The 16,305-nt window shown below is 37.5% G+C and overlaps 4 protein-coding genes across 4 annotated transcripts; 1 reads left to right on the plus strand and 3 right to left on the minus strand.

The window, feature by feature from the left end:
• On the minus strand, positions 1 to 1,984 carry LOC125575252 (protein SNOWY COTYLEDON 3-like). The gene is made up of 4 exons (XM_048745693.1): positions 1,042 to 1,984; positions 818 to 934; positions 659 to 742; positions 1 to 296 (listed from the first exon to the last, which is right to left on the minus strand). The coding sequence occupies exons 1-4, from the start codon at positions 1,153 to 1,155 to the stop codon at positions 168 to 170; spliced, it is 444 nt and encodes a 147-aa protein (XP_048601650.1). The 5' UTR covers positions 1,156 to 1,984; the 3' UTR covers positions 1 to 167.
• A 1,966-nt stretch (positions 1,985 to 3,950) lies between these two features.
• LOC106357523 (stress-response A/B barrel domain-containing protein UP3) lies at positions 3,951 to 5,033 on the plus strand. The gene has a single exon (XM_013797186.3). It carries the CDS (start codon positions 4,089 to 4,091, stop codon positions 4,905 to 4,907), a length of 819 nt encoding a protein of 272 aa, XP_013652640.1. The 5' UTR covers positions 3,951 to 4,088; the 3' UTR covers positions 4,908 to 5,033.
• A 930-nt stretch (positions 5,034 to 5,963) lies between these two features.
• Positions 5,964 to 8,242, minus strand: LOC106357525 (protein TIC 22-like, chloroplastic). The gene is made up of 7 exons (XM_013797190.3): positions 7,595 to 8,242; positions 7,427 to 7,501; positions 6,715 to 6,771; positions 6,578 to 6,637; positions 6,394 to 6,474; positions 6,277 to 6,312; positions 5,964 to 6,180 (listed from the first exon to the last, which is right to left on the minus strand). Exons 1-7 carry the CDS (start codon positions 8,153 to 8,155, stop codon positions 6,100 to 6,102), a joined length of 951 nt encoding a protein of 316 aa, XP_013652644.1. The 5' UTR covers positions 8,156 to 8,242; the 3' UTR covers positions 5,964 to 6,099.
• A 5,572-nt stretch (positions 8,243 to 13,814) lies between these two features.
• On the minus strand, positions 13,815 to 15,855 carry LOC106354892. Its single transcript, XM_048743886.1, has 4 exons — positions 15,600 to 15,855; positions 14,452 to 14,929; positions 14,209 to 14,364; positions 13,815 to 14,085 (listed from the first exon to the last, which is right to left on the minus strand). Exons 1-4 carry the CDS (start codon positions 15,853 to 15,855, stop codon positions 13,815 to 13,817), a joined length of 1,161 nt encoding a protein of 386 aa, XP_048599843.1.
• Positions 15,856 to 16,305: the final 450 nt, after the last annotated feature.

Genomic DNA, 16,305 nt, shown 5'->3' on the forward strand with positions numbered 1-16,305 from the left:
TTGTTCTAAATGGTATTAATTATTGAAATTGAAAACTTGAAACAAAACTTTGGAAATCAAGTCATGGAAAACCCATCAGTTTCTACAGTTGTGAAGTCAGTTTCCGGCATAGTTGTATTATGTGTGTCTTCATGCTACAGTCCTTAACCTATTCTTCTTCCAGTCGGTCAATCTGCAACTATTTTAACATACATAGCTGCTGCTACTGATAAGAATCTTTCACATTGTTTGAGCAAGACTGTTTCTTGTGCAGTGATATGCATCATTTCCGCCATTACTGAATTCATTTCATCTACCTACCAATGACAGCAAACAATAAAAAGAAACATGCATTTAGATAAGGTCCACAAAACACCAAGCAACAGCCAGTAACTAATACTCCAAACAATTCAGCCTCTGGACGTATGCACATACGAACGAACATCAGCTAGTTTTCACTTTATATCTAATAATAACAATTATGATATTTGTATGCCTCTCTTTACTCTCACGAAAACCATTCTTCTGCAGTATGTGCACATGTCTCAGCTATAGTTTACATTGTATATTTATATTCTTCCAACCACACCAAACATTGCACAGAGAAGCGATAAGAGAATAAGGCGATAAGAGAATAAGCTTCATAAGATCGTTATAATTCCTGAGAAAAGTAATTTACCTTTGATATCAGCGAGAATATGGAAGACGCCATACCGTGCACAACAGCCAAACTAACAATATGCTTGAGATCTAGAATATCAACCTAAAACACAAAAAAAAAAAAAAAAAATCAGAAACAGACTCAAATGATACAAAATAAGCCAAAACAAACACTCACCACAGCTTTTTCAATAACTGGAAAATGAAGCGTGCTGGCTTTCAAGGCTTCAATTGCTCCTAACAAAGAAACTGAATGATCTCTATCCATAAGAGACCATTCTTCTAGGTAACCCATCTACGTATCCAAATACAATCATTTTTGTTAGCATAAACATAGTAACTACAAACACAATTATAGAAAATTACAGGATAATTCACATTGCTAGAAGTTCATATTCTCACCTGCTCCTTCAAGATGGAAGCTACTTTCAGTTTCTGCCTCTGCAAGAGCAACCTGGTTCGTTTCAGAGTGATAAAATGGTCTATCTCCGAGATTGATACCCATGCATTCCACATACATTATATAGCCTGTTTAGGTTGAGAAGAGAGGAGAGATGCATTGAATGAGGAATCTTTCTTGGAGTAGGTCGAAGGATTTAAGGTCGTTAATGCCAATCAATCAATGCATCTGGCCGTAACGGTTATGGGGAGAAGAAACTCAGACGAAAGGACACGAACACATCTCGATCCAGAGATTCTCATGAAGATTCGTCTCAGATAACTCTCCCGAAACTCCATTGTCGATTATCTCGAAGAACACATGAACCCTAAGAAGTCGATGGTCGTCGTTTGGAAGAAAGTAGATGCGACGAAAGCTATGGTTTTTTTAATAGTCCACGTCTAAGCCCAAATATTTAATACGGGAAGCCCATAGAATCAAACGAAAACGAAAGGAGCAAAAATGAATCAAACGCAGCGTATAGTTTAAGTGGACAGGTGTCGCAACGCCAGAGCTCGACTTTCCTAGATGGATGCTGACGTGGCGCACCTAGGAGAGAGCAAACAGTACTTTATATATAAAGAAGATATATTATATATATATGGTATTTTTATATTAAAATTCAATAAATACTTATAAAACTAGCACTTTATTGATTCGAACTCTAGTTGGATTGACAAATATGCAAGTGTGTAACCACTAGACCACTTAGATTAACATATGAACTCATATATTTTGTATATATATATTTGATTCATTTATTAAATGGGTACCCGAAACTGAACCGAAACCGACCGAAACCGAACCGAAACCAAACCGAAATTTCCTAAGTACCCATTGGGTATAAGAATAATTTATCCGATATACCCGGAACCGAATGGTTCCTACCCGAAACCGAATCGAATACCCAAATGCCCAGGGCTAGTCTTGGTCTTAGTAGTCAGAGCATAGCCTCTGGCTTCCTCCGCTTTTGGGATTCCCTGAACTTCAAGAAAGATAGAGAGTTTGTGGGAATCATGGTTCTCTTCCTTGATGAAAAGGTAAGTTAATCTTCGATCTATCACACTTATTTAACATAATTGTTTTAATTGATTTCCTGATTCTTTGTTGAATAATATTATTTGCAGATTTTGTGATTCATGGGTTTACTCCCGTCGGACGTGCTAATCATTACATGCCATCTTTGAAAGCAGATTCCATTGTGAAAGTTGATCGTTTTGAGGTTGTTAGGTGCTCAAGCATGTACAAGATAATTGATCATCCATTCCTTATTTGTTTCATCTCACTAACCATTATTGATGAAGTCATCAAGGGTGCTGTTGAGATCAATCTCCAGTCAAGATTAGACTGTTCGAAAATCTCCAAGTGATTGCGAACACAAACCTAGAACTTTCAGGTATATTATCATATTGTATATGGTTTTATATTATGTTTCGATATCATAACTGATATTTAAACTCGCAGATGTGGTTGGACAAATCCGTTCTGTCCAGGGCTCTGACCTCACCAAAGAAACAACTCGAGTCGTTATCCGTCTCCTCATTGATCCGTAAGAAACAATCAACACATAATTCCCTTTATATTACTGTATATATTGTGCTAACATCTATTATCAAAAATATTTCCTACCCAAGATTTGTGGTCGTCTATTTATCTCTCTTACTTATCAATCTAATTTCACACAAATCTTTATTTTACAGCTTAAAAGAAACCACAATAACCCAAACAATAAAAGAAACCACAGCCACACCAGGAGATACAAAAGACAATCCCAACAGACACAAGGCGGCAACAACATCTCCACCTAATCACTCATTTTGTCTTATGAAAATAGCTTACATGCTCAATATCAACAGGCCACTGCTATTGTCTTCTTATGAGAAATACATATATTCGTTTAAAACCCATTAAGGTCCAAATACTAATTGTCACTCATTTTATAGTTATATCTACAAGTTTCATGTATTTGTTTTAAAGGTCCGGTAAAAGTAACAAGTTTAAAAATAAAAAACATATAACCAACATAATAAGAATTAAAAAAATTATTACTTAATACACATAACTTACACAACTAAACTGGAGAAAAAATATCCAGAAACAAAAGGCACCCTCAACAACCTTAATATAATTTATGTAATCTCAATAATACAAATAACAAATTAAAAAGACAAACAAACAATAAGTCTCAGTGACACAACAAACAACATCACAAACTATATCAATCACATTACCAACACAGTAGTCTTTCGTGAGTGGAGAACAGTGCATACACAGTTCATCATCACAACTCTAACTCTATAACAATAAAAAACTTGAAAAACAATGATCAACCCAAAACGCAAAATTCACAGCTACAATAACCCTAAAAATATTGGGATGAAACAAGATCTCTGTCCACAACTCCGCGTTTGTGCGGAGGCAATGCTCCTAGTAATTTTAATAAAAATGTAATCTTGAAATAAGAGAGAATATGCAAGATAATGATCTATGTCTGTAAAAATTGAGATAAAAAGATGTAGAAATTGATTTCAATTGCATTTAGAATTTAGTTTTACTTGTTGACGGTGGTTGGTGATATATATGACAATGACAATTTTATAAATAAATAATGAAAATGAGAATATTTGAGTAAATGTTAAAAGCTATCTATTTCGAAAAATAATAATGATATTTTGTAATTTATTTAACTTTTTTATAGTGAATAGGGAAAAAATATTATTTTTTGTTTAAAAATAAATTTAGGTCAATTTTGGAAGAGATCCACAAATATATAGGTTAATATGCTTTAAATAGTAATAAATATACGTACCCCATCATATAGTTCTAATTTAAATAAAAAGAAAACTTATTAGTGACATATATTTCTCACGCTGAATCAACATAACTTAATATACTCGAACCCCCTCACCGACTCCCAAAATCTTCACCAACCAAAACATTTTAACTCACAGACGCGATCGAAACGAACGTTTCACTCCACAAGACGCCGAAACCAAACGATAAGAGAGAGATGATGTGCGTTAGAGCTCGGCCGCTATTTTCTTCGCCGTTATCTCTCGCGTTCTCACCAACCAAACACTCCCCACCTAACCATCTCCGTCTCCCTCTCTCCCCCTCCTCACGACGCTCCCTCTCCGCCGTCGCAATGTCTTCCTCCTCCACTCCCCCTCCTCCCCAGATCATCGAGCACATCGTCCTCTTCAAAGTCAAACCCGAAACGGACTCCTCCAAGATCGCCTCCATGATGAACGGCCTCAACGGCCTCGTCTCCCTCAGCCAAGTGATCCACATCTCCGCCGCGCCTCTCCACCGCGTCAGATCCTCCCCCTCCGCGTTCACCCACGTCCTCCACAGCCGGTACGGGTCCAAGGAGGATCTCAACGCGTACGCCGCGCATCCCGATCACGTCCGCGTCGTCAAGGAGTCCGTGCTGCCGATCTGCGAAGAAGTCATGGCCGTTGATTGGGTCGCGGATCGGGTCCCCGGAATCCTAGCTCCGCCTCCTGGCTCCGCCGCGAAACTCACGTTCCTTAAGCTGAAGGAGAATCTCGCGGACGAGTCTAAGTCGGAGATTGTGGATGTGATCAAGGGGCTTAGCGAGAAGCTTCCGGGGATTGGTCAGATCACTGTGGGAGAGAACTTCTCTCCGGCGAGAGCGAAAGGCTTCTCGATTGCGTCGATTGCGTTTTTTAAGGATCTGGGTGAGTTGGAGACGGTGGATGTGCAGACGGAGTTGGTGAATGTGGAGAAAGAGAAGGTTCGTGAGTATGTTGATTCCACCATTGTCGTTGAATTCGTGGTTCCTTCTGGTTTGGTTTCTGGGTTGTAGAATGTAACTGGGCTTGTGTTTTTTGTAACCGTGAACCAATAAGAGATAAGAAGAGTATCTGATTCTGCTTCTTACAGTCAAGATATTGAGTTCGGGTCTCTTTGTTATAAATTTGAAGTTCTCACAGTTGAATTGTCTTTTGCCTTAATGTTGTCTGCATTTGTGTGTTAATGCAAAGTTCAATGCTGATCTTAGCAACTGTTCGGATCTTATTAGTTAGATGTTACAATTGCAGTCTATGTAGTTTGCGATCAGTTCTTTATGTTAGTTGTCAAAAGCCGGATTAGTGTTTTATGATGCTCCAAGTCCAAGGATATCTATCATATCACCTACTCCTGGGTTTGCATTGTTGAAACCTTACAACCAGGGGTCGTCCCAGTTTGACGTACAATATCAATCCCAAACCAGACCAGCAAAACTAGTCATTCTTACAGAACCAACAGTATTGTGATGTATATACACTCTTATTATTTACCTTCATCCACTTGACAGTTTCATCAACCTTTTGGAATATAACAAGAGCTACTGCCATTGTTTTCTTCAGTCTTCATAAAGGTTGTTAGTTAACACAACCACCTTTTTCTTGTGTAATCATCACTTTTTGTTCCATACATTGGAAAAATCCCTAACAAGAGCACCCCGCCAACAGAACCGGCTGTAACCGGGAGATGTTCATGTTGTTATCTCCGTAGAATCAGACTCTTTGACTGAAGCATAGTAAGTCGGGTTGTTTATAAAAGCTGGACTACATGATTAAAGGAGGCAATAATCTTGTTTCTTTCGTTTTGCAATTTCCAGGGATCCAGTCAGAAAAAAATATGCTGTTTTGATTGAATTAGAACTCAATACCATATAAGATCATACTGTATTTAGTTTCAAGAAAGATATATTTAATATAATATTGAAAATTTATTTTGATGCAAGTTGCTGCTACTTTTGTTTCCTCGATTACATGAAATTTTTGAGGATGTTTCCAACACCAACTTAAGCAGACTTATTCATTCATCGAGGATGCTATGTATTCTAAAGAAGATACTGATGAACTTAATAGCAAAATGTCAAAGAAACATTCATTGGAAGTCTAAAAGGTTTCTCATAGCTCAACCGTTGACATATACAAAATCATAGAACATGCGTACACAAAAGCTGGTTTAGGGCGTTTACGATGCTCCAAGGATATCTATCATTCCACCTAATCCTTGGTTTCCTCAGTTGAAACCTCGAAACCAGGCGGTATAAACACAATGTCGTCCCAGTTTGATGTTGCGTTTTCCTGCAATATCAATCCCAAGCTTAGATTCAGCAAAACTAGTTATTCATAAAGACCCAACAGTCTTGTTGTGATGTTTATATATCTATTACTGTTTACCTTCATCCCCTTGACAATTTCTTCAAAAACTGCAACCTTTTTGGAAACATAAAAAAGCATGCGTTTCAGTATGAGGTAAGAATTAATGGATTGACAAAGAATAACAACAACAAAAACCTGAATGTCTCCGGGTTTCAGAGCAGGGTTAAGCCGGTTCTGTTGGCGGGAAGCTCGTGTCAGGGATTTTTCCAAGTCCTCCTGTACCGAGTAGAACACCAGCTTTTAAGTTTTTTGGATCATGTATGGACAAAAAGTGATGATTAGATTAGACAAGAAAAGGTGGTGGTCGTGTTAAACTAACCTTTCTGAAGAAAACAGGGCGATAACTCTTGTTATCACTACGTAGAATCAAGCTCTTTGACTGAAGCAAAACAAGAAGAGAGATATTAAGCAAAAGAAGAAGCCAAGTCACAAGTTTAAGAGCAATTAACACATTACCTGGAAAACTGGAACACCATTAAAGTCGTCATCAGTGAAACCAGCTGTTTTCCTTTCCTGTTTTACGCATATAGAAGAGAGATACATATCATTTACTTACAAAGATTCACATCCATAAGACACCTATATGCTGCAAGTGAATCCTACCCACCTCTGTTTAAAAAAAACAAATTAGCTGAGGCGATTAAAGAAAAAAAAAATGCTCCTTTTCTTAATTGTTTTGTTAAGAAACCTCAGCACAGTATCTAAAGCCAAATACATTATGTGTATCAAAACTAGCTGCAACATGGAATTACGCTTAAGGTTTTAGTTTTACCATACAGTATGTGACTTTATAAATGAGATTTAGAGGAAGAGACCCGACAAGAGCCAAATACAATTTTCTCCTTACTTATTCCTTCTCTACAGAAGACAAATGAGGAAAAAACGGAACCAAAGATAGAACCACAGGGTGAAGGCCAGAGAACCTTAAACTCTCCTAGTCCTAAGCTAAACCCAGACCAAACATAGAACATCCTCTTCTCTACGTCAGCTCCCTTGTAATCTTTTAGCTCTAGCTAAAAGACTCAACAGCTGTCAACAGAGCTACAATCAACTAAAACCACCTAGGGCTGTTAAACTAACACAAAGGGCTCCTCAGTGATGAACGATGACAATCATGTTCAGCAGAAGGTAACATGTTCTCGAGTATCTGATTGCAAATAAACATTACCTTGAGAGCATTTTTAACTTGAGTAGACTCAGGAATCAACCTAAACGCCACACCATTAACTTTTAACTGGAACACCTGCAGCAACAACAACAAACCAAAAAAATCAGAAGAGCCAAGAAACCACCACACTACTTAATAAGTACTATATAATAAACAAACTCCCTTCACCTTACTAAGAGCAAGAGCTACAACTTTGGAACCTTCTTTCCTCATACGAGGGTCCATAGCCTTCATCTGGTTAAGCAACGCCTCCGCATCTTCCTCCTTACAGAACAACAACCCCAGAGACTTCCCAGTGGCAGTCCCTGAGACCAACACGAACTCCTCATTCGAGTTGCTCAGCGCGTAAACAGGAACACCCGCCAACCTCTCCTCCATATCGTCAGCGGATAGCCCCGGCCCACTGCTTCGTCGGACCGGAGCCACCGCAGCCACATGAGTCTTCCCGCCGTCGTCAGAGATTCTCGCCCAGAGGGGTGGTGCGTTACCGGAAGCGAAGCGAGAGAATCCGGAATCGAGAGCTTGCTTGGCTTGGGTTCGCAGGGAGTCGAGAGCAGAGAAGATGTTGTTGGGATGGTGGTGAGGAGAAGAGTTGTGGTTGAAGAGAGGGTTTAGGGTTTTCGAAACGTTATTGAGTAAATCGGAGCATTGGGTTTGGATGTTGGAGAAGGATTGTTGCAAAGTTAGCTGCTTTCGCTGTTTAGATGATGAGGATACGTTTGAATCCATCCTTCTTTCTCGGGGAAATGCTTTGCGACTGTGAGAAGAGAAAACCGAGAGTAGTGTTGAGGGTTTTGCTTAAAAAGATTGATCCTTTTCTTTTTTTTTTGGACAGAGGATGACGAAGCGATTGTGATCCTCTGTGGCTAGACATATCTTCTGTTAATGACACCAGCCATTTGGACTCCGCCACGTATATCTACTTTGGGGCTCTTTGTTTTTCATCATGTCTCATTTCCATCCATCTTATTTATTTATACTATCTATCCAGATTTTATGGAACCCTCTGTTTGTCAATCCATATGGCTCTTGTCGATGAATTATCTAAATGGACTTATGTTTATTTCCTTTTTATTAAGACCGATCCGCCCGTAGAGCGGGATAAAAATTAACAAATAATTTAAATAGTTAGAGTAAATATTTAATATAGATTATTATTATTATTTAAAAATATACATATTAGTTAAATTGTGCACATGTTATTATATTTGAAGACTAAATAAACCATATTATCTGAAAAAATTAGTTATGATTTTTTAAAGTAAATATTACTTGTTTTTTTTTAAATATGATTTTATTTTGTTAAGTAATGTATGTTTTTTTTGTGGTATTACATCATTTCTTTTGATTTTCTCGAGTTGGATGACCATAAAAACCCTCGAGATTCTTCTTTTCTTTTTTTATTTTTGTTAGTAGAAAAGAAACAAACTTGTAAATAAATTCACATATTTTTTTGTTAAATTTTATATACTTTAGTGGATTATCTTATGTTTATACTAAATTTAGTTGTTACGGTAGATCATTGTTGAAATTTTGTTTGATTTAAAATGTATAATTAATTATAAAATTATTTATGTAATATTAGATATTTAATTAATATATTTGACCAAGAAAATATAAAATATACATGTTTGCTATAACTTTTTATATTTATTATATTTGAAAATCAAGTAAACCATGTTTCTTATATAAACGATTATAATTTTTGAAATAAATGTTACTGATTAGTTGACCAAAAATGTTTCTGGATAATTTTCATAATATAAATTTTAAATTTTAATTTCTTAAAATTCATTGTTTGATCATAAATTTACTACATTTAACGATAGATTACTGTTCAAATTTATTTGAATTAAAATGTATAATTAATTATAGTACTATTTATGTAATATTAGATATGGTACTTTGTTAATATTATTTGCAAGGTTGTGTGTTAGTTGTCTGACTCCATGTTTGATTGAAACATGATTTTGTATATATGGTGCAGTTGTAAGATTTACAATGTAGAATTCTCGTGTTTGTGGAACTAAATGAAGAATTTATTATTTTGGTTCAAAAAAATTTCCTTGACTACTATTTACGTTTTGTTAATTAGTTTGAAAAGGACAAAAATTAGTTTGAAACTTTTAAATTTACCTCACTTTTAAAGACCAATTAAAGTGTCACATAGATTATTAATTAAAAAATATTAAATTAAATTAAAAATAGCTAAAGAAATAAAAATGCTAATTTTAACGACGGTAACGCCACTAGCGAAACTCTAAACCCTAAATCTTAAATTATAAACCTTATAACCTAAATTCTAAACTCAAATCCAAACCCCTAAGTCCAAACCCTATACCCTCCTAATCCTATATCCTAAACCCAAATTATATACCTTAAACCCAAAAAATAGACTATAAACTTAAACCTTATATCATAAACCCAAGTCTTAAACTCTAAACCCAAACCGTAAACCTTAATCCAAACCCTATATTATCTAAGTTTGGGGTTTGGGTTTTGGATTTAGGGTTTACCGTTTGGGTTTTGGGTCTAGGATTTGGGTTTAGGGTATAGGTTTTGAGTTTAAGATTTACGGTTTGGGTTTAGGATTTACCGTTTGAATTTATGGTTAAAGTTTTGGGTTTAGGGTATATAATTGGGGTTTAAAGTTTACGATTTAGATTTAGGGTCTAGGACTTTGGTTTAGGGTATAGAGTCTAGGTTTATAGTCTAGTTTTTGGATTTATGGTATATAATTTAGGTTTAGGGTCTAAGATTAGGGTTTAGGGTATAGGGTTTAGGTTTAGGGGTTTGGATTTGGATTTACAATTTAGGGTATAGGGTTTAGAATTTAAGATTTAGGATTTATGGTTTAGCTGGAAGCGTTATCATGGTTAAAATTAGCGTTTTTATATTTTTGTAGCTATTTTATATTTAATTTAAATTTTTTAATTAATAATTTATGTCACTTTCAGTGGTCCTAAAAATGGGGTGAATTTAAAGTTTCAAGTTCGTTCTGTCCGTTTGAAAACCCGACTTCATAATTGCCGTAGAAGAGGAATTAATTGTATTTTATTAATTACCTTGGATAATCTGAGATTTAATTATTTGATGGTAGCCATTGCTTCAAGATTAGCCTTTCCACATCATCCAGACAGATACAATCGTATGAGAGAGACCCTAAACGAAAATAGACACATAGATATAGTCATTCTATCTCTCATAACATACTACATCTTTCTCCTCCCTTCTCTGGATCCAGGAAGAATCGAAATTTGAAGATCATAGCCCACATTCAGTGCTCCACGACACTGCATTGGTCTCCTCATTATTATCTGTCACCCATATTTCAGTTTTTGAAGTAGTATACTGATGTAATAACACTGAAAGCTTCTCTTAACACTGAAAGATCCCCAAGTTGCGTTCCTCCTCTTTCATTTGTAGCAAACATGTGAATTGCACGCATTAGGAAAACCATCAAAGTAATCCAGGGACTAACCTGAAAGAATGTGAAGATAAAGAGATTTAGATGAAGAACATTGAAGAACAAAGAGAGAGAAAATAGATCTGAGAGAAACTCTATTCCCTTAATCCTTTAATTGTAGATCTGAATACAAGAATTTAACGACCAAGTTGTATCAGTACATAATACAATAAAATATTGATTGTTTAAAAAGGATCTTCAACGGTCACTTTCTCTCTTCTTCTTCTTTTTCTTTGCTTCTCAAGTCTGGTGCTTCTGATTCTATACTCAAGTCTGGTGCTTTACTCAAATCTGGTGATCCTTATAAAACTTTATAAAACCTTATAAAAGCTTATAAGTGTTTTCAAGTCTGGCAGCTTAATTCTCAAGTCTAGCAGCTTAATTCTGCTTCATGTCAACACTCCCCCTCAAGCTTGACCATGTGGAACAAGTCAAGCTTGGAAGCCATGAAGTATTCCCTCATTAAAAACTCAACTAGGTAAAACCCTTTGGGAGAAAACCCAAGTCAAGGAAAAAGAGTAGAACACTTCATGAATGAGAGATCATTGACATGATAGGTCTATGAGTCTCAATCTTGGATGAATGGACTCACATACCTTAGTGCTTGCTGCCTTGGTGAAGATATCAGCTAGCTGATCTTCACTCCTTGTGTAGCATGGCAATATGATCTTCTGCTCCACAGCTTGTCTCACTTTGTGGCAGTCTACCTCTATATGTTTGGTCCTTTCATGGAAGACTGAGTTGCTAGCAATGTGTATAGCAGCCTGGTTATCACAATGCATCGTGATTGGCATTGTAACTTCAATTCCCAAGTCCTTAAGAAGTCCCTTGATCCAAATCAACTCGCTTGTGAGCTTCCTCATAGCTCTATATTCTACCTCAGCACTTGAACAAGACATCACCTTCTGCTTCTTGCTCTTCCAAGTTACCAAATTGCCTCCAATGAAGGTACAATATCCAGTAGTTGATCTCCTATCAACTCGATCTCCTGCCCAATCCGCATCACAATACCCAACAATCTCAGTGCTTCTATTGCATCCCATCCATACTCCTTGACCTGGTACCTCTCTTAGGTACCTGAGAATCCTCTCAATCATGCTCCAGTGGTGTACCTTGGGAGCTTGCATGTGTTGGCTTACTTGGTTTACTGCAAAGCATACATCTGGTCGGGTAATGGTAAGATAAATGAGTTTCCCACCATTTCCTCTTGCAACAAGTCTGGTCTTTTTCCTTTCTAGTTACCCATTCGCCAAGTATTTGATAGTGAATAGTAACATGCTTGTGACGGCCTTCTTGCCTTTAGGAAGCTCACTCTCAAACCAAGTTCCATTTCGGATCATGGCACTAACCTCATCATCTACTGAGTCTCTCCATTCCTTTATCTCCATTGCCTCCTCATAGGTCCTTGGAATATACTCTTGATCTATGTTGGTGATGAAGACTTGATGATCTCTTGGATAGCAAGCAATGGAGCAAGTTGCTTGAGTGAGATGGGCTACTGCTTGACTGTTGAAATACTTCCAATTTGATGGACGCTTTCTCACCCTTGTGCTACTCCTAAGCGGCTGGACCTCTCCAACAATCTCAGCTTCAACTTCATTTTGTTGATCTGATTCTTTTTGCTGTTGGCTTTCATCCTGATCATGAACCTCTTGCTCTTGATCAGTAGTCTGCGGATCCTCTTGACCCATGTGTGGTTCCTCTTGACCCCTGTGTGGTTCCTCTTGACCAGTAGACGAATCTTCTTGATTCCCCCCCTTCAGGATTAGGATAAGAAGCCTCTTCAGCCACATCCATACCATTGCCTTGATCTAAACTATCTGCTGAACAAGTAGTTCCTTCATTCGGTGTCATGATGATACCTAGACTCTCCATGATAATTCGTAGGTTGTTTGCCCTATCTGAGGCCCCTTGAGATAGATCTTTGAGATTTTCCCAACTCTTCTCTTCATAATAGCCTCTAGATTTCACAAACTTGACCTCTCTGGATACTAAGACTCTTCTTGTCTCTGGAGAGTAGCATTTGTAACCTTTTTGAGTGGTAGAATACCCAATGAACACTGCTTTTGTGCTTCTGGCCTCAAGTTTGTTCCTATGATCACCTGTTTGCAATACATAGCACAAGCACCCAAATACCCGTAAATGGTCAATAGATAGTTTTCTTTTGTTCAATACCTCATAAGGTGTGGCATCATCAAGGACTCTTGTTGGAGTTCGGTTGATGAGATAGCATGCTGTCATGACTGCATCACTCTAGAACCTCTTAGGCATGTTGGTGTAGAACATCATGGACCTGGCCACTTCCATCAGATGTCGGTTTTTCCTCTCAGCTACACCATTTTGTTGTGGAGTGTAAGGGCAGCTGGTTTGATGGCTTATTCCATGCTTGGCCAAGTGGGATTTGAAAGCTATGCTTGTATATTCCCCTCCATTATCTGACCTGAATACTTTGATCTTAACATTGAACTGATTAGTTATGTAGTTCTGGAAGTTTATAAATGCATCTAGGACTCTATCTTTAGATGGTATCATAGTCAGCCATGTATATTTAGATTTCTGGTCTATGAAGGTGACAAAATATCTATGATTTTCCCTAGAAGTGCATGGTGCAGTCCAGACATCAGAGTGTATAAGATCAAAGCAGTTCTCATAGATAGTAGATGACTTGGGAAACACAGTCTTGCAATGTTTGCCAAGAATACATGCTTCACAACCATCATTTTTGAAATAAACATTAGGCAATAACAGGTTTAGTGCTCTAGAATGGGGATGACCTAACCTAGCATGCCACAATACATCATTTTCTAAGACAGGGATTGAACTAAAAGCATAAGGTAAACATGATCTAGTCTTGGTGTCTTCAAGCAGGTACAAGTCCCCTTTAGTAACACCCTTTCCGATCATCTTAAGAGTCTCAATATCCTAAAACACAACATCATTAGGACTAAAAATAACCTTGCAGTTAAGATCAGTAGCAACCTTCTTGACAGATAATAGATTAGATGCAAAAGATGGCATATAAAATGTTTTAGTATCTTTCTCAAATAGTTTCAAGTTTTCTACACCTTTTATTGGTATGCTGTCACCATTTGCAATCATAACATTACCTAAGGCAGGCTTAACATTACTGATTAACCTAGCATCACTAATCATGTGGTGAGAAGCTCCTGAATCTATAACTACTAGCTTAAGGCTATCAGATGCATTCAAGGTTGTAACAAGAGTATTGGGCAGTTTATAAGAGGCATTTAAGGATAAACCAAGTGTGTTACCAGAGTTCTCCTTGAGGGCTTTGATGAGAGCATCAAGGTCAGACCTCTTGATTGTCTCATCTTGGGTAGTCCTCATGATAGAACAGCCACTGAATCCCAAGGTCTTCCCTTCTCCAGCCGCAACCGAGTTCATGGGACGAGGAGTAGATGGCTCACCCATTTCACCAGAGAAATTCCCCCTTGCATCAGAGTAAGGTGTCCTGAACTTTTGAGGCTTGAGGTGTGGGTGAAGGATCCAACATTTGTCTTTGCCGTGACCTTTTTTCTTGCAATGGTCACACACTCACACTTTCTTGTCTTCTGGCTTGTAATACCCCTTGTTAGCTATGCCCTCATGTTTGTGCTCATTTCCTTCAGCCTTGTTGGCTATGATGAGGTCTCCTTTGCCACCAAAGAGTCCCAGTGAGCCTTTCTCCTTTTGAATCTGAGCACAAAGCTCCTCAAGTGATGGAAGCTTCTCACTTTTTAGAATGTGTTTGACTAGATCACTATAACCCGGGTTGAGAGTGAACAACAAAGCAAAGACCTTGTCTTGCTCCTTCCTCTCATTAAGTACATTCGGATCAAGACTGGCCGGTCTTAGCATCTCTAACTCGGCCCACAACGATCTGAACTTCCCAAAATGCTTGGAAAATTCAGTGTCCTCTTGACTGAGAGTGTTGATAGCCCTCTTGACTTCAAACACCCTACTGATGTTAGATATATTGCCATATACCTTCTGAAGAGTATCCCACAGCTCCTTGGAAGTTTCACAGTAGGAGTAAGCTTCCAAGATAGAGGTTTCAAGACTATTCTGAATGATGGAAAGGACTAGGCCTGGGCATAAAATCCATAATCCGAAATCCGAACCGAACCCGAACCGAAAAACCCGATCCGTACCCGGTCCGAAATGTAAAAAATACCCGAATGGATCTTGTAAGGTGGTACAAAACATATTCGAACCCGAAGTGTTATTAACCGAACCCGAACGGATAACCCGAAAAACCGATCGAAAAACCCAAAAAATCCGAAAAGATATCCGAAGAAACCGTTCCGAATGTCCAAACTAATATACAATATAATTATATGAAACATGAATATATACTTCAAATATTCAATTTCATATTTATTTTGATATGGTATATAACAATAAGTATTTAAAATTTAAATAACTACTTTAAATACTTAATTATATATACATAAGTATATAATTCTTATGTTTTGCTTTTAAATTTTAGATTTTATTTCGGGTATATCCGAACCGATCCGATATAACCCGAATCTGAATGATATATGGTTACTTTATGGGTTCTAAGATGTGTTACAAAACCGACCCGAACCCGATGTGTTATATCTGAACCCGATCCGTACTTGTAAATTTACTTGAATGGGACCTAGATGGTGTTATAAAAAAGAACCAAAATCCGAAAAACCCGACCCGAACGCCAATGGGTACCCGAACGCCCAGGCCTAGAAAGGACCATGAGATCCTTCTGACTTCTCTTCCCACCTCCTTCAGCCGCAACACCAACTTTTTTACCATCCTCTCCTAGGATGATCTTCTTGGTGTCTTCGCCGTCAACAACATACTCCCAAAGACCTCTGCCTCCAAGAGTGATTTTGACAAGTCTAGACCAAAGTAAGTAGTTGGTTCCCTTGAGGGTAACCGGAATAGACACGGATTTAAAGACATCAGTGTAGGAGTTTTCCATTTTTTTTTTTTTCTGGGAATGAAGAACTGCTCAAGAACAGGAAGAACTTTACCAAAAATAGAAAGGGAAAATCAGAGATTTGTGGAATTAAAGAGAATAGAGTAGAGAAGAATGAATCTCAGGAGCTTATCTGATACCATGAAAGAATGTGAGGATAAAGAGATTTAGATGAACAACATTGAAGAACAAAGAGAGAGAGAAAGTAGATCTGAGAGAAACTCTATTCCCTTAATCCTTTAATTGTAGATCTGAATACAAGAATTTGAAGACCAAGTTGTATCAGTACATAATACAATAAAATATTGATTGTTTAAAAAGGATCTTCAACGGTCACTTTCTCTCTTCTTCATCTTTTTCTTTGCTTCTCAAGTCTGGTGCTTCTGATTCTATACTCAAGTTTGGTGCTTTACTCAAATATGGTGATCCTTATAAAACCTTATAAAAGCTTAT

The sequence above is a fragment of the Brassica napus genome, chromosome C1 (assembly GCF_020379485.1).
Source record: "Brassica napus cultivar Da-Ae chromosome C1, Da-Ae, whole genome shotgun sequence".
NCBI lineage: Eukaryota > Viridiplantae > Streptophyta > Magnoliopsida > Brassicales > Brassicaceae > Brassica > Brassica napus.

What these genes read in the sequence shown, in the direction of transcription:
- LOC106357523 (XM_013797186.3), top strand. Translation starts at nt 4,089, where the DNA reads ATGATGTGCGTTAGAGCTCGGCCGCTATTTTCTTCGCCGTTATCTCTC.
- LOC106357525 (XM_013797190.3), bottom strand. Translation starts at nt 8,155, where the DNA reads ATGGATTCAAACGTATCCTCATCATCTAAACAGCGAAAGCAGCTAACT. An exon ending in AAGTTAAAAATGCTCTCAAG is followed by an intron (nt 6,772 to 7,426) that starts GTAATGTTTATT and finishes TGCGTAAAACAG; the next exon opens with GAAAGGAAAACAGCTGGTTT. An exon ending in GCCCTGTTTTCTTCAGAAAG is followed by an intron (nt 6,475 to 6,577) that starts GTTAGTTTAACA and finishes TACTCGGTACAG; the next exon opens with GAGGACTTGGAAAAATCCCT.
- LOC125575252 (XM_048745693.1), bottom strand. Translation starts at nt 1,155, where the DNA reads ATGTGGAATGCATGGGTATCAATCTCGGAGATAGACCATTTTATCACT. An exon ending in CAGTTATTGAAAAAGCTGTG is followed by an intron (nt 743 to 817) that starts GTGAGTGTTTGT and finishes TTTGTGTTTTAG; the next exon opens with GTTGATATTCTAGATCTCAA. An exon ending in TATTCTCGCTGATATCAAAG is followed by an intron (nt 297 to 658) that starts GTAAATTACTTT and finishes TGTCATTGGTAG; the next exon opens with GTAGATGAAATGAATTCAGT.
- LOC106354892 (XM_048743886.1), bottom strand. Translation starts at nt 15,855, where the DNA reads ATGGAAAACTCCTACACTGATGTCTTTAAATCCGTGTCTATTCCGGTT. An exon ending in TTCTAGGCCTGGGCGTTCGG is followed by an intron (nt 14,930 to 15,599) that starts GTACCCATTGGC and finishes CTATCTTGGAAG; the next exon opens with CTTACTCCTACTGTGAAACT. An exon ending in CAAGATGAGACAATCAAGAG is followed by an intron (nt 14,086 to 14,208) that starts GTCTGACCTTGA and finishes TGCATCTGATAG; the next exon opens with CCTTAAGCTAGTAGTTATAG.